Here is a 21,873-nt window from a genome sequence, read left to right as displayed (position 1 = left end):
GACGTCAAACATTTCTATGGCAACTTCATCCACATCTTCCTGAAACTTTTCAAAGCTTGAAATGCATGGATCACTTGCAGCTAGATCCTCTTTCCAAAAATGAATATCCCTTTGCAACAAATCTTTTTGCACATGCAAATTTCGATGTACTAACAGCTTCAGCAACCTGGGGAAAGCCAGAGAACTTGTCAGAAATAATGTTGTAAAAAATCAAAAAGGTTTATTCCCGACAGTACTGGAAACCATCTGGGCAGTGTGCCTCAGTTATGTCACTGAAAATAAGATATTCTGTTTTTCTGCGAGAAGTCTACCAGTTCATCAAGTTGTTTTATACGAATTTTGGGTGCTTTTCGTGGAGGTGCTGCTGGTGCTGGAGTTGGTAAAGCTGATGGCGTGAAGTCGTTTTAATGCTTGAATTGAGTGAACTGTCGGAACTGGATTTAGATGCCACTTGAGGTTATTTCTTTTACCATAACTTACAAATTTCTCTTCAAAATGTTTCATACACAAAACAGACTTTTTTGTAGGCTCCCAGTTAGATCGGTTAACAAATTTTATCCATTGCGGCAGCAACACTACACAATATCCAGAGGAAAAGCAAACTTAGAAATATTGGTAGCAGAAGTAAAGTAGCCTGATTTGCAACTAAACGCAACGCATTTGTTAAACATTTTGTCACTTAATTTCTATAAAATGCAATGAAAGAACAAGTCCATCATCTACTTGAACATGTGAACTACAGATCATGACCGATTCGTGGTCATGTATAATTGTATAGGCTATCCTACATGCCAAGACTTGCATCACGATTCATACATTGATCAAAGAGTTACAATATTTTGCTGACAGAAAACGATTAGTTTATCTAGTTTAGTTTTGCAAACATGAAGTTAACCTGCTTTCCTTTCGTCAACTGACTACAAAGTTAAAGTAGGCTACAGTAGCAATTAAAAAGTATGCTGAAGTGAAGATACAACTAGGTCGGTAGCCATTGCATTATCAGAAGCTTGATTTGCTCAGTAATCAGCTACATAATTTCGGTTCCGTGCATTACTTTTCTGTGCTATGTTGCTTGAGAATATCACATGAAAACTAACTGCACAAGTGCACATATTGTGCGACTATATTGTTTTCCTTTTCACTCTAGCTGCTAGACTTGCTTATGCTGTGACTAACTGCGTATGAGTTAACTTCATGGTTCACTCCCATCAAGCAAAATGTCCAGCTGCGCAATGTTTCAGCCATGGGCTCTATCCAAGGGGGGGTGAGGGGGGTGATCACCCCCCCACTAATTGAAGTGGGGGGGTGATCAATGCAAAATCACCCCCCCCACTCATTTGGCTTTGAAAAGGTTTTGTGATATTTTATTGATCAATTTTAAAAAAATATATTTTCGCTGTTGGCACATTTTGAATTTTTTATCAATATGAATATATATTTCATTTCAATATGATTTTTTTGTTTGGCAACCCTGAACTACAAGCCAGGCGTTTACACTGTGTTTTAACTTAGCTTGCTTGGTAGCCACTTTAACAAGAAAAAATTCTGCCACTGCAAATGACTAGAATGACACCGCCAACCAATTAGAACATGTTATAAGAGGCTACCGTCCAATTGTGACTTTCTCGCACTTAGCCAGAGAGTTAATCTTTGCTTTGAAGTTTATTTGGTAATTACAGAACAAAAAGAGCAATAGCAGTCGAACCCACGTCAATGAAATGACTACTTTCTAACCCTAACCCCTAAAAAGCCAACCAGCTGCCAACTTAGTCGGCAGCAGTGGCCGAGTGGTTAGCGCGTTGGGCTCGCCGTCGAGAGCCTGCATGTTCGACTCCACCCCCCCGCACTTGCTGTTGTTTCTGGTAGCCACTTTAACAAGTCGAAATTCTGCCACTGAAATTGATTAGAATGCAACCGCCAACCAATCACAACATGTTATAAGAGGCTACCGTCCAATTGTGATCCTTCTCGCACTCATCCAGAGAGTTAATGCTTGTTTTGTACTTTATTTGGTAATTACAGAAGAAAAAGAGCAATAGCAGTAGTGGGAATCGAACCCGCGTCAATGAAATGACTACTTTCTAGCCCTAACCCTAACCCTTAAGCCAACCAGCTTAATTTGCTTTCTATTATCTTCTTTTCGCCATTTTTTACGTCACTTAAACCGTAGCTTGTGATTGGTTGGCGGTTTCATCCTAATCAATTTCAGTGGCAGAATTTCGACTTGTTAAAGTGGCTACCGTTGTTTCTCTGGGGAAGAAACTTCACTATGAGTATAATTGCCTCTACTCAGTGATCGATTTCGAGTAATGGGTAGTACCAAATTTAAGTCATAAGTAGAGTAGACAACCGGAAACAGACATTGCCGTCGGCTGCAGCGTGGGTCAGGTGTACGTCAGAAGGCGTACACCGATGCATAGCGCTCAAGTCCGCTTTTCCGCAATGCAGGGTAAAAATATGAAAAACAAATAAACAAACAAACAAACAGCTGATAGAAAATCCAGCACTTGATTTGCTTTGTATCATCTTCTTTTCGTCCTTTTTCACGTCACGAAAAACGTAGTTAATGATTGGTTCGAGTTTTCATTTGCAGTGCCAGAAATATTTCTTGTTAAGTGACTACCAGTTTGCTTACCCAAAAATGCCCTTTCCGAAACATACTTTGTGAAACGACTTTGGAAACCCTATGCTTCGATCAGAAAGAAGCTGATGCTGCAATGGGGGGTCTGGGGGGCGCAGCCCCCCAGAAGTTGAAATGACTATGACGATTTTAGCTCACTGTCCAAAAATCACCCCCCCGAATTCTAAAAGTGGATAGAGCCCCTGGTTTCAGCTCTCAATTTACAAACTTTCTTTACATTGAGTCAACGTCCACAAACCCGCGATTCATGTCTACATACTCTTAAGGCATAAATAATGTGTTTTGTCTGCCGAACTGCTACGAAACAGTCGGCCCAGTATTTTAAGGCTTCAAAATGTGACATAGCCGGTCATCTCTACTAGTATAGTCATGACAGTATCAAAACGACTTTTAATCTTTTCCGAAATCGGATTTAGATAAAGGTTTCAATAAGAGCATTTTTGATGTTTGTCCTTTGAAACTGCTTTTGCAACTACGAAAATTTGTATATAGTAGCCCAGACATCATAAGCATCATCATCATCCGTTGCATGTCATATCACTCGCTCAATCTGGAATTTTCCTTAGTGCAGCAAAATGAAAAGCACTGGTTAAAAATGCAAGCTAAAGACCAAACGTTTCTACAAGAAAACATAATAAATGACTTGTGAGCGCATTATTAATGAACCAGTAGCCTAATAAAATGAACTGAATGCATAAAATTTGATAAACATCATAATGATAATAGAATAAACATCAACAAATAAACTTTCCTGTTTTTTTTTTGCACAGTTTATAAAATTGCTTAATACAATAATTATTCTTGTTTCAAATTTTGTCTGCTGAAAATTCGACTTCCTTAGGCGTATAAGATTAATGTGAGTTACGTAGCTACCCCAACACTGTTACCTGTTCATTCATGACAACAATACGAATTAATTCCAACTAACAAGAATTACCAAAAAACTACAGGTGAGCGTACTTAATACACTTGATGTGCAATCAGTAACGACTCTATAAGAAAAGTAGAAGAGCACCAAAGTTTTAAGAAATCAAATGTTTGCATGATGTGAAAATGCAAAATTTTAGGTTAAAAAAAAGAAAAGAATTGAATTGGCCATGGAAATATTTTTACAAATTTAAATTTTTTTTAGTAACTATTTTCGTCTTCCGTAGCTGAATAGTGATTTATGGCGCATACTTTGCGTTTACCCATAACCATCGAAAATTTTTGTAGAACTTGGAACAGAAAGATTTTAAATTCAACTTTGACGTTCAATTTGAAATCTTTTTGTTGGTGATACAAACACATAGTTAATATACAAAAAAACAAAACATGAACCTCTGATGAGTTGTGCTCGTACTTTGGTCGTTTCTAAATCGGACGGGCGGTAAGAACCACTGATCCAAATAACAAAACTGCATTAGCTCAAAATTGTATTTATTGATGCAGGGATAAGAAATTTAGTTGGGTGTGTCGGTTTGCTTTCTGCAAAGTTCATCTAATCTTTCATCATTTGTAGTGTTTTTTTTACCAAAGATGAGTGGCTTATTCGTTTATCAGAAAATTCAAAAAAAACTGGTAGGTTCCGCAGTTAAACTTCCTTTTTAGTAAATTATCACAGTATAGGGTCAATGTAGTATTTTTTTGTTTATTGATCGGAAGGGCGAAAATATCATATCTCTATTCATTCATCTTTGAAAACAGCGTCATACGTTTCTTTTCAAGCAAATTGAACAAGAAAACAAAGTATGGAGAACTTCCCGACACGTTTGCTGTACCTTCCTTCGACAAAGACAGCGTTTTAATGAATGTAACTTACTCTGAAGGTTCAAGCACATCTTGTCACTCCCTTGCAATCTTGCATAGAAATATTCAGTTGACTAATTTAGCGAAAACATCACACAAACAAGCCAATTTTAATAATATTTTGCTCTGAACTAGGCAATTAATAAGAAGGCCAAGTTTACATTTTTGCTTGATGCAAAAAATGTCAACGTTGTCACCTAATATAAGGAACAGTTTTCAAGCAACTAGAGCCTCTAGTAAATCATACAATACGTCCAATACGCCATGGGAGCACGTTCTTGAATTACACTTTACAGTAGGGACGTAGAAGGGGGGACGTCAGGCCCGGATTTAAGGGGGGAGGCAGCTGCCCGGCCCCCCCGACTTTTGAAGGGCCCCCCTATGTGGAAAAAATGTGATTTTGTGTTATTTTTTCCCTATTGGCCTTTAAAGTTTCTGCAAAATGCTGTGCAGTACTGGACTGATGCTACTGCAGACGTAGAGATGGTTTTTCGCGCCGTAGGCTTGAAAAATTTTTTTGCACGGAGGCCCCCCCGATCTAAAAGTGCCCCGGGCCCCCCATCAGCTAAATCCGGCCCTGGGGGACGTAGAAGGGTTTTTGTCGAAAACTCATGCTTTAATGGGCTGAAAATATGGACCATGATATGACATTTCCAACGAGTCTAAATTTATGCCTCTGTACGTTATTTACCCCCATGAACATACCCCCTTGAAGATGACTACTTAGTGATTACAGATATTTTCATGCAGTATTGTCATATAAAATAACATCATCTCTTAACATCCGCCCCGATAGCTCAATTGGTTAGCGCGTTACTTCTGGAACGAAGAAACTTCCAGATCAATAGCGGCGCTGGTTCGACTCTCGGGGTGTGCGCTTGAGCAACGCACGTTAAGGACTGCTCTCCATTCAGCGGCGTCTAATGGATGGAATAATTCCCCGGCAACAAGACTTCAACAATCGGAAACTTCACTCTGTCAATCTCGGTGACCGGGCCTGCGTCAGTGATTCAAAGCCTCTGCAAGTATGCGAAACTGCCAGGATTAAGCTCTACAAGAAGCATTCCCAGTCCGAGGATAAAGATTCAATCAATCTATCATTTTCTGTCTTACAAAGTTATTTAACTTATGGATATGAAGAGTTTTCTTCAATTAATCAGAACATAAAATTATGTTTGAGTTGTTTAATGACATGTGTCATTGAATTCAATTTTAAATAATTAATAATTTTATTCGAATGGCAACACCTGTTCTGCTTGGAAAATGGCAAAATTATAATGTTTCATTGTTTATAGGCAGTGGCTATTTGACCGGCTCCGGTCTTTGAATCTGAAACACTATTTGACCGGTCATGACGTCACTACATAAGCACTTTTTTCTTTCAAAGCAAAAGACGATAAGCGCGTTAAGTTTTAAATTCAACACGTTTTCTTCAAATGAGTCCGTGGCGCATACGTAACGTCTCGGGCTGCCATTTTAGAGGGAATGAGTTCGATACTATCCGGAAGCGTTCTTTTTTTTTTTTTTTTTTTTTAACTACAAAAGGATACAAACTGATATGAATGAATCAACAAGTGAATAAAAAAGTTTCAAAACGAATTAAAAAAGTTTTTTCTAGTCTTTATTTTTAACAAATTCCTTTCATTTCTTAGCACAAATTCTCTGAAAAAATCACGCCTTCTAATAGGCTGTAAGATTACGTTTCGCTGAAGTCCGAAGTTAAAAATTAAATCCAGTCTCATTGTCGCACAACAATCAGTCAAGTTTCAAATCATCATCTCAACCAACCCTTCAAGACAACTTTCCACTTTCAAAAATTTAATTAAAAAAAAAAAAAAGAACGCTTCCGGATAGAATCGAACTCATTCCCTCTACAATGGCAGCCCGATACATTACGTATGCGCCACGGACTCAGTTGAAGAAAACGTGTTGAATTTAAAACTTAACGCGCTTATCGTCTTTTGCTTTGAAAGAAAAAATTGCTTATGTAGTGACGTCATGACCGGTCAAATAGTGTTTCAGATTCAAAGACCGGAGCCGGTCAAATAGCCACTGCCTTGTTTATACGATTTGATACGATTTGGTTTGTAATAATATTACAAACCAACTAGATTATTTTGTTGCATGCGTGATAAGTTTTAGTCTAAGCTCTTCTAATACAGAGGCGTATCCTCAATGGAAGCAAGGGAAGCATTGCTTCCCCTGCCAATATTTAAAAAAGAGAAGATGATATTTTTAAGTAAAACGATTTCGTAATTTCTTTACCTGAATATAAATTAGAACAGTTTCTAACTCACGTCCCCGCTTCCCTTACTCTCGTTTTTGCTATAAGGAGAAACAAGCGAGAGAGAAAGGAAAAAAAGCAGCGCAAAGCTTGCGAGATTTATGTTTCTTTTAACAAATCGATGGAAGCAATATTTAAATTGCTTCCAGAGTTGCCAGATTGGACGAATTCTTCAAATTAGGCCTTTTTTAAATTAACTCTTCAAAATGCATAATCAATATTTCTTAAATATCGTAACTTTACCAGATAAAACCATATTCAACATTGTTCAATACATGTTCTATACTTGTTTATACTCGTAATGTGGCCGATTAAAACTCATTCGCTACAGTCTTTTTATATTTGCTATTTTTTGGGCTACTTTCAGAATTATTTTTGCTACAGTTTATTAAAATCCGCTACAAGTCATAAAACATATGTAGCCTACATTTTATAATTTTTAATAGAAACAGGTAAATAGGCCTATATCCATTCGGCCTTTTTGTCTAATATTTTCCTTGTTTTGGCCTTTTTTGTATTATTTTGGCTTTAAGACCTTTTCATAGTCTGGCAATTCTGATCTGTTGGATATTGTGTCAGTGGGCTAGAACCATAGATATCTTACATAAGATATTATGTAAAATATTATATTATGTAAGATATCTATGCTAGAACGCTAGGTAATGAGAAAATCTAAGGCGCTGTTATGGTTATAATATCGGCCTAGTAAGCAAACATTTGAGCCAAATGTTGGCTTTACACTGTTATCTTGGCTGGGTAGACTTTGGCATAAGACATGATATGTGAGATCTAGGCTAAAATTGACTTGACTGAAATGAATTCTGGCTTAAGCTACTTCAGCAGTAGGTAGCTGTAGCTAAGTTTTTGGTGTTGTCTAATTTTAGCAGCATATTTTGCCCGTTTGTGTGTAAGAGCTACCTTTAATAAGTTAATAGCTGTTTATCTGCTAATAAATTTCATACAAATATTACCCTAAAAGTATTTCTAGAAAGCATTATAATCCATTATTTGAGTGTAATTTTGCAAAAAAATTTCCTGGGGGGCATGCCCCCGGACCCCCTAGAATACACGTGCCTTCGGCACGCTCTAACCCCCACGAGTTATATTGCTTCCCTTGCTCAACCAGCCAGGATACGCCACTGTTCTAATAGGCTACAGCTTTTGGTAAAAGTAACTTTTAATAACAGCCAAACACTGTAAGTTTTTTTTATCCACTTTTTATAATTAACGGTCAAAGACCTTTTGATAGTCTATAAAGCATGAATAAACATCTTTTGTTTATGCCCTAAACTAGTGGGATGCCGTAAACTGGATCATTTCAGCAAAGCTTTATCATGACAATAGCAGTTGCCAATCGATCACTAAAACAAGAAATTAAAATTTATTATTTTTTACAAATAATTGTTGCAAAACGTTTTGGTTTGGTTATAACAAACTAAGAAAGCGTATATTATGTTATGGTAAGCAGAGATGTACGTATACGCTGCAAATTCTACGCCGTAGACTTTTTGTTTACGCTAACGCTTACGGCCACATTTTTTTGGATAGTTGTCGCTTGAGGCTACGCCGTAAAGTTTTCGCGGTTTCTTAGCGTATAGCGTCAACGCATACTTTTTAATGTATTTTTTCGCTACAACACGCCAATACCTTCCAGTGCTGCAGTTGAAAGAATGTTTTCAATGGGCAAAGACATATTGCAACCAAAACATAGCAAAATGTCAGATGAACACTTTCAGATGCTTGTGTTTCTTCGTGGAAATTCAAAATATAACTTGTTTGCTTCGAGTGGTTTATACCGTGTGAATGTTTGGCACCTAGCAAACAAAATGAGTTTACACTAGTGTATGCGCTGACGCGGCCAACTTTTTTTACAAGTTGCGTTGACGCATACGGCGTATGATTTTTCGAAAGTTTGTGTTTACACTGACGGCGTCAATATTTTTTGTTTGCGCGTACATCACTAATGGTAAGTGATATTGTCTTTTTTTACTTTGATGGTCAAAAATTAAAAACATGTGATTGGATAAACTGTAAGCCCTATATCACCAACAACGTCGCGTAAGAATTCATTCAAACTGCAGCAAAGAACAACTTAGCGGAGATTCATATTTTAGTGGATAAATAGACTGGAGAGATAGTTTTTCAAAAATTTGAACAGAACTGTTTTGCCCATGGACCGTTTTGATCCACATTTCACTGTGTTTGAGCGTTACAACTAAACAAACAAAAGATGTTTATTCATTCTTTATAGACTATCAAAAGGTCCTTGATCGTTAATCATAAAAAGTGGATAAAAAAACTTAGGCTACAGTGTTTGGCCGATATAAATTTTAACAGAAAAGATTCGCTAATATTGGCTACCTAAATTATGTTGAACGCAAAAAGCGTGTATTCAGATGGAACACGGTTTTTCTGGTGGAGTTAATACAATCCAGAGGTGGTAGCCTATTTGTATACTGAAATGACCTTCAGATATGTTGATGGGGTGAAATGAAGCAACATGAGAGAAATGTTTGCCTCGATAGCTCAGTTGGGCGTCTGATCTCACAAACGAAAAAAAATCAAGACCAAGTGGTGCTAGTTTGACTCTTGGGATGTGCATTGTGCACTTGAGTAACGCTCTCCGTACAGCGGCACCAAGTGGATGGAATAACTCACAGACAACAACACTCCAACAATCGGAAATTTCACTCTCTCAATCTCAGTGACCGAACCTGTGGCAGTGGTGCAAAGCCTCCACAAGTATGCGAAACTGCCAGGATAAAGCTCTCGAAGAAACTTGCCCAGTCCGTGGATAAAGATTCAATCAATCAATTCATTCGTCCAACCACGGTATGCGGACAATACTGTCTTGTTAGTTGAATTAGAAAAAAAAAACTTTTCAAATGATAATAGACAAATTTAATATCGTAATATTAAAAAGGAATATAACATGAAAATAATCAGAAAAAATACAAAAACAAAGTTTATTGCAAGAGTAGCAAATGCACCAAAATTAAATATCACCATTGACAGAACAAGTTAAATGCTTAACTTATCTGGGACACACAATAACTGAAAATGGCAGATGCGATACGGAAATACAGCACTGAGAGGAATAAAAACAGCAAAAGCAACTTTTTAAAAATAAAATAGACATCAACACTCGAAAACAATTTAAGAAATGTTATATCTGGATGACGTTACTTAAAATGCAGAAAAATGGACATTGTCATCAAAAATGGTGAGCAATAAGACATTTAAAATGTGGATTTGTAGAAGAATGCTTAAGATGTCATGAAAGGATAAAATTTAAACAAAAATGTACCATTTAGAATGCATGCCAACATGGAAATTTTAAAAACACAAGAAACTGAAATATTTTGGCCACATGGTTTAAAATAATTCTCTTTGGACAACCATTAGAAGAAAAACTGAATGGAAAACGAACTAGGAGCAAACCTTCAAAAACGTTGGATCAATGACATTAAAGACTGAATAAGATTTGACTGCTAAACTGCAATTGAAAAATCTCACAACAGAAAAATGGCGCTTCATTGCCTGCCAACCCTTAACAAGAGGAAAGAATCTCACGGTGGTGCTTGTTTAGACATTGCTATGCAAGGTAGAGATTGCACGTGGACAGATGGTGGAACACGTTTATGCTGAATCGTAAGTTTTGATTAGGCGAATCACATTTCTGACACGATCGACTTTAAGGAAGTTTATTGTATATTTCCTTGCAAGACAATGCACAGTAGGATATATTTTGTTACAAATCCATTACAGTTTTCAAAAGCAAAGATGCCATTCTTGTGTAATAATCCGATTATCTGCATATGTACGAAATCATCAAAGAACTCAAGTCTTTAAAAATTATTATACAGTATTTTTTATCACGTTAAATGCATAAACGCGCACAATGTGTAATATCAAAAAGAATAATTTAAGGGTTCTTCACCAGCGGTACCGTACAGTGAGTACTTTTTATTTTGGGTGTTCGCTTTTTTTAGAAATATTCGAATATACATGCTTGATATGCACTGTGGCTCTTTATATCACATCAGTTTATTATGATTTGAACAGCTATTGAGCAAACTGCAAACCTAATCTGTGTTTAAAGCCTGCTGAAAAAAATAAACACGCAAAAATGGTCACCGTAGGTCGTAATTTAGACTTGCACAGTAATAACTTAGCCTACGTATGAAAATTGTTGTGTTTTGAAATCACCCGTAAATGTTTATACTAGCATACGACAGAACTCAATTCATTAAACGGATTAAAATTAAACCATTTTTGGAAAACTTGAAACGAATTTCAATAGATTGTGTCAATTGGCACAAATTTCCTTTCTATCGACTGGTGCATATTACAAAGGTAACTGTAATTGAGTCTTGCATAAGAACATAGGCTACAGGGCCGGATTAACCATTAGGCTAATAAGGCTATAGCCTTAAGCCCTGAAAAAATTCTGCCCTCAATTTTTTTTAAGGTTAAATTTTTGTAAGGCTGATAGTGATGCAGATCCAGTATGCCTACAGTTTTTGCTTAAAGGCATACTAAATGAAAATTTCAAACGGGAATTAAGCATTAAAATGAGTAAACCGAACATTCAAGAATACATTTCAAAAAAATTAACGAAAAAAAATTGTTTTCAATAGCGCTGGTAAGGCCCAAAGTCCAATGTTTCATTTATTTTCATTTTTTTCAAAATGACCAAAAAGTGCAAACACTGCTCGAGAATACGTCACTAAAGACAGCAATAACAAAAGCCATGTTACCACATCTGATGTTTTGATGTTGAAATGTGTTGTTTTGATGTACATACATACATAGCCTACAGTCAAATCGCCCGCAGTAACAATTATTGCGTGATTATAGTCTTTAGTGACGTAACTGTGTCTGTACAATCGCACGCTTCGCTGCTCAGGCCAATTTCGTTTTGAAAGCTCTGACAAAAGCACGCACGCAATGGTGGTCAGACCGCAATGGGGCAAAATTTTATTGAAAATCGTTTTATGGTAGCATGTTAAACACAAAGAACGTGGAAAATCGCCAAGCCAGGTTTTTCTTTTAGTATCCCTTTAAAAACGAATGACGGAGTTGAGTCAATACATATGAAGATCCCATTTCCAAAACCACGTAGGCGCCATTTTTATCGAAATTGAGTTTAGAGCAGGGCTTTTCAACCTGGGGGTCGCGAGCCGTGTTTCGGAGGGTCGCGAGGCGTTGGAAATTCCAGTGTATTGTTTTATAATAATAATCGTGTTTTTATTTGCGCCCAATGCGATAACATACAGTACACTGCGATCACAGATGGGATACAACAGAGACAGGAAGCAGCGAAGTGACATATAGTCTTCGAGTCAGCTGCTTCCTTTATTTTGGCTTGCCATTAGGCCTAAGTGTCTTTGCCAAGACACAGCTGCGCGCTCTGGAGCGGTGTCGAACCCACGTCCTTTCGAACGTCGCGCAGACGTTCTCACCACTCGGCTACGCAGCCGAGTGGTGAGAAGGTTTTGCCAGAAAAGATTAAAAACTGTGTTTTTTTTCGCAATCGACCATTCCTCTACTTGAGGTTATTATATCGTTTGAGCGTTCAGACGTTGCAAGGCTACAGGAAAGCATTCGATATTTTTCACCAAGTTCTTGTAGGCCTACGTTGCTTTGTGCAGACTAAAGTTAACCAGTAACAACGCTATGGTAAAAAAAGCAAAATTATGTAGAATCCTACGCAAAATATAGATTTCTCAGTATCGTTTTCAATGGCATTGAAAAAAATTAGTGTCGGCTATTTTGTTTAAAAGTTCTTTCAGCAACAGGTGCACGCATTGACAAACTTGATAGTTAAAAATGTGCATCACCAATCATCTCACTGAAATTGATTTAAATAAATCCATAAAAGATTGCAATAAATTCAACCCGTGAAAGTGCGAAAACGTAGATTATTCTCATTTCTTTTTCTCCTATTATGTAGCTAAGCTTGATAGACAATGGAAATAACAATCGGAGGAAATGTAATAAAAGCCACAATAACGTCGCAAAAAACGTTTTTCGTTTCGGAAGTTTACGTTGGAACAGAAAAGCTAAACATAACTGGATATCGGAATGAATCAAATTTGGTTAAATCTTGCATTAAATATGCTTTTGTTGAATACTTTTAAGGGGAGGTCGCAAGACTACATTGATTGCTCTGAGGGAGTCGCGGTGGAAAAAAGGTTGAAAACTCCTGGTTTAGAGTATCATTAGGTAGAGTATTACCATAGGTACCTACTATCCATTTCTTTCTTTCCAAAATCTTTTCTATCTGCTTCAAATTTGACACTAAAAATTGCGTTTGTTTCCCAAACCAATTACGCGCCATCATTAGCCATTTTTCTATTATGTTTATGTTATTTTGCAGTAAATATTTTCAATTTTTCATGTATGTATTTTATTACTTTTTGTAGCTTGATTTGGAAAATTAGGCCCTTTTCTAGTAAACAGCCTTAGGTCTACGGTACCCTTAATCCGGTCTTGATAGGCTACAACAATATTTGTAGTTTGTTCATATTAAATACAGAACTAATATTTTGACCCACGGCTATCCAGTAAAAAAATCTCTAGCCTACTCGTGTTCAATTCCTTTTGAAAACACACGGATCAATCCTTTGTGAACCCAACACGTTATGTCATCGCTAGGTTGTTTGTCTTTCTCGTCCTGTTTTGGAAATTCACCATCCACAGCCCATCCGGAGACGCTGGTTTTCTTTTTAGGAATGTTTGAGAATTGAGATAAAAGCGATTGTGTCGTAACTGAAGTGTCTTTGTCAAAACTGTTCACTTCATCACAGTCCGTTAACACTCGCAAATGAAACGCCTTTGCACGGATTGTTTCAACAAAAGGAAGTTGAAGATGATTTCCAGATCCGTATAGTTGTCTCAGGTACTTGACGGATGTTTTCTTCGTGAAGACAAGATCAACTGTACCGTCGGCCATATGCGCTGATGGAGAGATACCATGCGGACAACCGCAATGACTGCATGCACTGGTAGAGCACAACACCGAACTGAAGTATCCACGCTTGACCTAAAACAAACAACAATGATTAATTGATTAGATTCCACCTACGGAACGCGCAGCTCTGCTGTTCCGCCACATTAGAAGGATCAGTTGTCAATTTCTTACGCTTTGCTGCAAGCTTTTCAATAAAAACCTTAAATTACTTCAGAGCCAACTTCATTATTCTCATATCACCCATAAAAAGTACATTATTTTGTAAATCTGAAAAAAAATTAACCCTTTTAGTGTTGCTGATAAGCTAAAATCGGAAGTAGTTTCGCATCCCCACGATTTAAAATCTCATGCTCTAAAACTAAATTATGGCATGGTGATTGGCTTTTTGGTGAGAACAAGGCATGTTATTCTTTTAATACTTTTATTTTCTAAATAACCGCTTCCTTTCTCATGGACCACTGCTTCTTTTGACTTACCACAACTTTGTATTTACACTAAAAGTAAGGCCAAGTTAATAATAACCTAAAAGTAGGAATACTGAGAGAGGTCAAACTGACCCCAAGTACAAACTCAGTGATCTAGTGGTGTACAAATTTCATGCATGTTTGTTACAAGCCTGTAGCTAAGTGACAATTTCAATAGAAATATCCCAAATTAAGCTAGTCATGTTCACAGGCAGTGACAAAGGTTCAGACCTGAGAGATCCGAAAGCCATCTATGAAAGATTGATTGATTGATTGATTGATTTTATTTCGTTGTAGGTAAATATAATACAATAAATACAGCAATAAAAAAGGAATTTTCAGCAACGGGAATCTGCGAAGAGACCATGGGTCTTCGAGTCAAGCAGATACCCCAGATTCTAATAGAAGTTCTAAAATTGCGATAAGAATAATTCAATAACGAAAATTGAGACAAGGTGTTAGAAGATGGTCACAGAGAAATATATTTAGTAGTCTATCGGTAGCATAAAGGTAATACAAAATTAATCGTGCTAATATTTGGCAATGAGTGAATATTTGTGTTGTTTTTTAAAAAAATAAAATGACAATTAATGCAAGCTCGTTGGTAAGGAGTTCCAGACTTTCACTCCGGCATATTTAATGCTGCGCTGGAGTCGGGATGAGGCGTAACGTGGGACAAAATAACAATCATTGGAAGAGTGTCTAGTAAGACGTGCATTATACATGAGTTTGGTTTTTTCAAAGTAGTGTGCGAAAGGCAGAGTGCTCTAAAACTAAAGAAGCCATGTAATGGCAGAAGATTCTCGGAGGCACTGCAATTGGTGATGATGTACACTCAACGTTGTGTGGTTTGAGACTTTACTGTTTTCTAAGAATACTACAAAGCTACAAAGATGAGTTTATTGTGCGTGGTTTGGATCAAGATACATTGAAATTTGTTTACTTATCCAAAACTTTGTAATTTTGGGAGAAAAGTAATTCCACAACACCATAAACAGATAACTGAATAATTATATAGATTAAAATTAACTTTTAAACAAACGTGTAATATAAATTATTTCGCTTAATAAATATGACTTTAAATTAACAAAACCTTTTTAATTTTGGAGAGCCATGATAAAAAAAGGGTTGTAAAAAAGATACAGTAGCCTACGTTTGGGAGGCTTTTTTTATTTGTTACTTGGTTTGAAATACTGTACATCAATATAAATTCCTTACCTTGGAATGGAAAGCTTAAACGCAGAAGGTTACTGCTTGTTTAAGTTCTATAAAAATCTTGTTAGCTAAGTTACTTCACTCGGTAAGCTAATGGATATTTTATTTCCTTTTAACATTTGATTTTCTGGAATTGTGCAAACGCTGGTAGGCAACAACAATGCGAGATAATGTCGTGACGTCACACACTTGTTGCCTGACGTCAGATCTACCATGATCAATCTTTTGTTGTTAAATCGATATCCGAAATCTTTGCTCCAGACCGCTAGGGTTCTTGTAAATCGCAATATGCTCGGATGCAATGGATCACTGATGACGTGCTCTCGATGCTGCGTAATCTGAGACGTCATTGTTTTGTCACAACATTGAGTCAACAAAGCTGCCAGAATAAATTTATCATGAGCGGTATTCATCCGCATAGTTGTTTGCAATTTGTTGTCTGCAATGAGGACATGCAAAACCTGCAGGATAAGTTTTCACAGCACTAGTTTTCAAACGCTGCTTCTTTGGTAAATTAATATCCGTGTGAGACCGGTGTTGTTTGGGTTGTAAGCCTATAGCCATAGCCATCTTCAGTTAGACACCTCGTCATGGGCTCTACCCAAGGGGAGGGGGGAGTGAGGGGGGTGATCATCACCCTACTCATTGAAGGGGGGCTGAGCAATGCAAAATCACTCCCTCACTCATTTGGCTTTGAAAAGGTTTTGTGATATTTTATTGATCGAATTTTGAAAAAAAATATTTCGGCTGTTATCACTTCTTTGATTTGGTAACCGGGAACTACGAGACAGGCGTTTACGCTGTAGAATTTTAACTTAGTTAAATGCTTACACAAAAATGCCATTTCCGAAACATACTTTGTGAAATCATTTGGAAACCCTGTGCACATTGATGATAAATGAAGCTGATGCTGCAATGGGAGTCTGGGGGACTACGCCCCCTAGAAGTTGAAATGACTATGATGATTTTAACTCACTGTCCAAAAATTACCCCCCCCCCCCGAATTTTAAAAGTGGATAGAGCCCCTGAACCTCGTACACAAGCGCCATTTTTTGTGACTTGAAGCAGATTTTTTTCTGAATCAGCAGTTTTTGTCTAGAACAGGTAAGTAAGGTGCTTAACGTTAGCTGATTTGTTGTAAAATTGCTGTTGTCGTTACACTTATGCTGTTGATTAAATATAGCTATACCTCAAAAAAAATTAAGCAATGCTTTTGTTGATTGTTTTTAAGCATAAAATATAAGTCTGAGCTAGTTTGTACTTGAAATTTAACTGACTATTAGTAATTCAGTTTCTATAAAGCACATCAGTTGGTCAAATTTAGAAACAACTTAAGCTTAAGCTACACAAATTTGAATGTAAGATCCATATCTAACTTGCAGAATCAGATTCCTGGGTATAGCAGACATGATATAGTAATTAAAAAGTGTATAAATTGTAGCTAGAATTAGGTAAATGTGCTAAATGATATCCAATCATACATACATGACGTTGTAGGCTAATGCTATGCAAGTGTTTCTTTCAAGATGCATCATTATCATTATGTTTCAAATACAGTCAAGTTTTAAAAAGTGTGCTTCTGTATCAAAGTAATTTAACATGGTTCAAAAATGTTGTGTGACTGGATGCAATGGAAACTAAGACAAAAAACAAAGAAACTGTCTTGAGACTTCCAAAAAATGATAAAGAAGAAGAAGAAAGAGATCGGTGGATCAAGAGCATTCCACGTGAAAACATGTCACGTTCACAACACACTTCAGTATGTGAAAGGCATTGGCCGAAAGACTATGAAACTGTTTTTGTTAATGGGCCTAAACAACCAAAACAACCTCCAACAATTTATCATTGTTTTCTTCAAAGCCAAGTTCCGATACCTCCATGCGAAATCTCGAACAACGAGAAAGTTAATGCCAAGCAGTAGAAATACCATTGGTGATGGAATGGATACGTTTTTACAAAAAGACCGTGTTTATTCTTTGAAGTTTTTGTCAATAAACTTGGAAAAAATGAGGTTGGTTTTAGTTTGAGTTCATCCATTGTAAATTATACAATCCCTGACCAGTTATGCGTGCAAAGTTCAGATTAGGTGTTGCACGTTCTTTACTTAAAGTTTCAAACGATTTGTCCTTTGAAGGGTACCATTATGGTATCAGGCACACTATAAAAAGTTGATCTGTCAGTCGTGCTTGTGTCCTGGATAAAGTGTCAAATCTTATTGAAGCAATAATTTTTCAAACAAATACCCAGCATGTCTTGCGCTTCCATTGTGGAAAAAAATGTACATCTGAAATGATAGCAAGAGCTTTTAAATATTCCTCAATCTCTCGTTCATTCTGTAGTCGTCTTCGAGAAGATTTCCAACTCTCATGTATTTCATTGCTTACAAGATTTAGGGTGAAACAAGTTGTAGAGGTTTTAAAAAGTAATAACTATACTTGATGTAATTGGCTTTGCTTGACTTTTTGCTAGAATTGAGCACTTTTTGTACTATTAACAGTTTTGTTGTTTAATCTAACCTTTCAAGTTCAAGCTATCAATACAGAGATAAAGAATTAACTAATACCATAGTACAGCAATTAGAATTTTAAAAACCTCCTGAATAAAGTCTCTTTCCCATTATTAAAGAAACCCTCTTTTACTATAACCCTCCGAAAACTTAAGTAAATTAAGTTATTTAAAGTTAAGGTTATCAACCGAGGTAATGTATACGTTCATACATATGTCAAGTTTAATGTAGGCTATATAATTATTCATAAAAAAAAAACTATAAAAAGTCTTCAAAAATCTTTGATATAATTATAAACTAGAAAACAAATTTTACACTATCTCGATGCATACCATGCGCAATAAACTCATCTTTGTAGCTTTGTGGCAGTTTTAGAAAACTGTAAAGTCTGAAACTATACAAGGTCAAGTTTAAATCGTCAACAATTTTATGGTTTCCGAGGATATTGCCTTTCAATGCATTGCTTCGTTCAAAAGGTGGTCCTCTGAGACAGGGATGGAGGAACCATTTTAAAAGTAAGTGGGCTCAAAAGCGTAGCAGTCAAAGTTAATCAAATTTCTGGGGGGCTTCGCCCCCCAGACCCCCCATAACATTGTTGCATTCCTAATACTTCAAATCGTTTATAGCCTAGATTGTGTTTTCATGATTGCTTTTTGTGCCAACCAGCGAAAAATTTCCGTTTTTAGGCCCGATTTGGCCAAACAAATTGCAAAATTTTTATATTGCTCTATAGCACTCTACAAAATATGGCGATGTACACACAAATAAAAAGGCAAAATACACACACAGTTATAGGTTAATACCAACCTGGGAGAAATAATCTGCAGCATTATACAGTAGGCCTACGTGCATGCACTGCATAATATGTAATGTTATCATTGTTTTAACCTTAGAGAACAATTAGATTGATTTATAGATTACTCCACCAATCACACGCAACCCCACCCACAGTTGGGCTCAACAGAAAAGTTTGAAGATTATACAGTAGATTTCATCATTCACAGGCCAACAAAATTTTTTTTTTTTAAAGGCACGGCATGTGAGAGTAATTTTAGGGTATTTCGAGGCCCCTGATTCCGAAAATGCACTTGCTTTTTTTTCAAATTGGCTCTAGTTTTTGAGATACAGCAAAAACTTTTTTTTCGCAATTTTGAGCCCCTATAGATTTAACGTCGTGTCGTTTATTACATAGACAAAACTGAAAGTAATCCCAGGCACATTTCTGAGTTTTATAAACGCTATTTGGAACCAATCACGTTGATTACAACCCAAACAAACGGCTATTTAACGTTTACTGGCCTAGTAACAATCAAAATACGACGTGAAGCAAGTCTTAGGATACAATATTAAGATGTAGAATATATAACTTGTGCTTTGCGTTAATATATTTGTTGACTTCAACAGTATCAGACTTACTAAGTAAGCTACTAAGTACAAACAACAAAATACATAGGCTACATTGCTTGACTTAACAAACTAGACGAATAAGCAAAACAAAGCCATCGATGAACAAAAGCAATTCTTTATTATGGTAGGCCTACTATAGCCTACTGAGCAACACCCATCAAGGTACGAAGGCCATTTATATAATTACAGAATACAAAGTTGTGTTCCTCAATAAAGTAGCTGCTTAAAATTTTATCCTTGTTTCGGAAGAACGTAATCTTGGTTCGAAATTCAATTCCTGGTAGTTTCGAAAATTCGAAAAAAACTAAGTGCATTTTTGGAATCAGGGGCCCTGAAATACTTTAAATTGACTCTCACCTTTTGTGCCAAATTTTTTTTGTTGGCCTGTGTAATCAAACTAGTGTGTATGAGTGAAGAGCTTTTTTGGAACTCTTTCTCTAATTTGCCGTTTTCGCTACCTTTTCAAAGAAATTTGGCTTTCAAAAGTGGGTGGGCCAGGCCCACCCACTTTTCTGGGTGGGCCAGGCCCACCCAGAAAATAAAGTAGGTGGGCCCAGGCCCACGAGGCCCACGTGGTTCCTCCATCCCTGCTCTGAGAGCATTGGTCCTATCAAATTGGCTCCTCTAATCACATTGCTTCGTTCGAAGATATTTCTCCGGATAACATAACACAATTGATAATAATTAATTTGTTGGCTTACGTTGAGATATTTTTATTGAAATTGTTACTTCCTGCGCTACGTGCCAGCATGAGTACAACTAAGTACTGTAGCCTACTACTTTTAAAAAGTCCTTGAGACTGCTAAACAAAGTCACAAACCCACGCCTACACACATGGCTTACTAATACAATCCTACCTTCCAGTTGTGATGATCGGTTGGATGATTTGTTATATCAGCAGATTCATTAGATCCGTCTTTAACAAGTTCACTTGAAACAATATCCCGAATTTCCGTGGCCTCATTATAACCATGATTGAACGATTGGGATGATAAATAAGTCAATTGCTTCGTTGCAGCTTCATCATCATTGCCCAGGCAAACAGAACAAGGGTAGCGACATTTTGTGGTATCGGATGATGGATCTTCAGAGTCCTTTGTTGAATCTTGGAGGTAAATTACTTCACAAGGATAACGGCGCGTGTCTGTTACGGCATTAACGGCAACAAGTATGTGTCGCAACGAACCAAGAAAACGAAACCGTTCATTGTTGCGGATGGCGTGTGTGCCAATGCCAAACGTGCTCAATATCGTCGAAAACGCGATGAATTTTCCAAAATCATCATGAATCGATGATACATCCATGGGATGATTTTCTCCACAAATTATTTGCAGGGCTGATGTTTCTGGATCGCTTACACCTTGACTTACATAGGCCATTCCATTACCAGTACCAACTGGAATGAATCCAATCTTTATGGAAGGCTTTGCATACGTCACTTGTTTGTCGATAATAGTGGGATCATGATCTAGTGGAATGCCACGATTCTTTTGTTCTAAAACTAAAACTCCATTTACGACTTCTGATATTGTGCCATCTCCTCCGAACACTACGACACCATCATACTTAGACATATCTGTGGATTCAATGTATTCCTGAGCATGAAATCTTTGTTTTGTCACAAAAACAGTTTCTTCAATTCCAGCGAGTTTAAACAATGGACCAACAAGTTTTTTGTGAATGGATTTGGCATTTTTCTTACCAGAGTTTGGATTAATAATAACCAACAACTTGGATGGTCGATTGTAACCATGTCGTTTCAAAGTCTGACCTAATTGAAGTTTTATGAATTCACATTTCTCTTTGCAATCTTTTTCGTTAGATGTTCGAAGATTGATTGTCTGCAGTTTTCTACGTCGTTTCTTAACTTTGACCCAATAATGAATCTTGAGAACAAAGCAGGAAGTTATTTTGGAGCAGAAATATTTCTTCAGACTTCCTTTTGAGATTGGTCTTCCATTCCTGCCAATCCGCCACTCGTCTGTTCCATATGTGGTCGATATCACGTTCACAAGTTCAATAGAACGTTGAAACGTAAGTGGAAGTAGAGAATTGCCAGATGCACGTTTTGTGCAGTTCAAATGAAGCACATCGTCTTCTACACTGACTGTGCAGTTCATTTTATTCCACAAAAATTTTACTTGATTACTTTGAGTAGGAACTGTCCTACAATTTACATTAACAAGCATCTTTATCAACACCCTACGTCGATATATCAAGAATTTCTTGATGCTAGAACAGAATATAAACAGTTAAGCTTAATGCACGGTTCTTAGCAGTTGATTTGTATTTGTTATACTTAAAGCTATTGTGTGCTCGCTAACTTATATTTATGGTATAAGCCGCGTAATAACCGTGTAATATGATGTATTGTACTTCATATCACGAATGAGTCGAAAGGCACTCCCAGTCAACAGAGTCATGTTGGTGCCATGCTACGTAAATGTGGCGTTAATGAGAAAACATTTTGGTGGCAAGAGTCATGGTACAAAAGTCAATGGTGTTGAGTCTCTGCAGAGAAACCTAAACGTTTTAATGATGTAGGCCTACATGTACATGAATTTAATCTGCAATGAAATTCAATACTGTGGT

At 36.9% G+C, this 21,873-nt stretch overlaps 1 protein-coding gene across 1 annotated transcript; it reads right to left on the bottom strand.

Annotated features, from left to right (window-relative positions):
- Window positions 1-13,299: 13,299 nt before the first annotated feature.
- On the bottom strand, window positions 13,300-21,401 carry LOC145787244 (ceramide kinase-like). The gene is made up of 2 exons (XM_082598959.1): window positions 20,139-21,401; window positions 13,300-13,761 (listed from the first exon to the last, which is right to left on the bottom strand). Exons 1-2 carry the CDS (start codon window positions 21,399-21,401, stop codon window positions 13,300-13,302), a joined length of 1,725 nt encoding a protein of 574 aa, XP_082455085.1.
- Window positions 21,402-21,873: the final 472 nt, after the last annotated feature.

The sequence above is a fragment of the Aplidium turbinatum genome, chromosome 18 (assembly GCF_918807975.1).
Source record: "Aplidium turbinatum chromosome 18, kaAplTurb1.1, whole genome shotgun sequence".
Classification (NCBI taxonomy): domain Eukaryota; kingdom Metazoa; phylum Chordata; class Ascidiacea; order Aplousobranchia; family Polyclinidae; genus Aplidium; species Aplidium turbinatum.
The sequence above is the reverse complement of the archived record's forward strand: the minus strand, read 5'-3'. Positions and strand labels throughout refer to the sequence as shown.

Coding starts and splice junctions, on each gene's coding strand:
- LOC145787244 (XM_082598959.1), bottom strand. CDS start 21,401: ATGAACTGCACAGTCAGTGTAGAAGACGATGTGCTTCATTTGAACTGC. Junction 13,762..20,138: donor CCGATCATCACAACTGGAAG/GTAGGATTGTAT, acceptor TGTTTGTTTTAG/GTCAAGCGTGGATACTTCAG.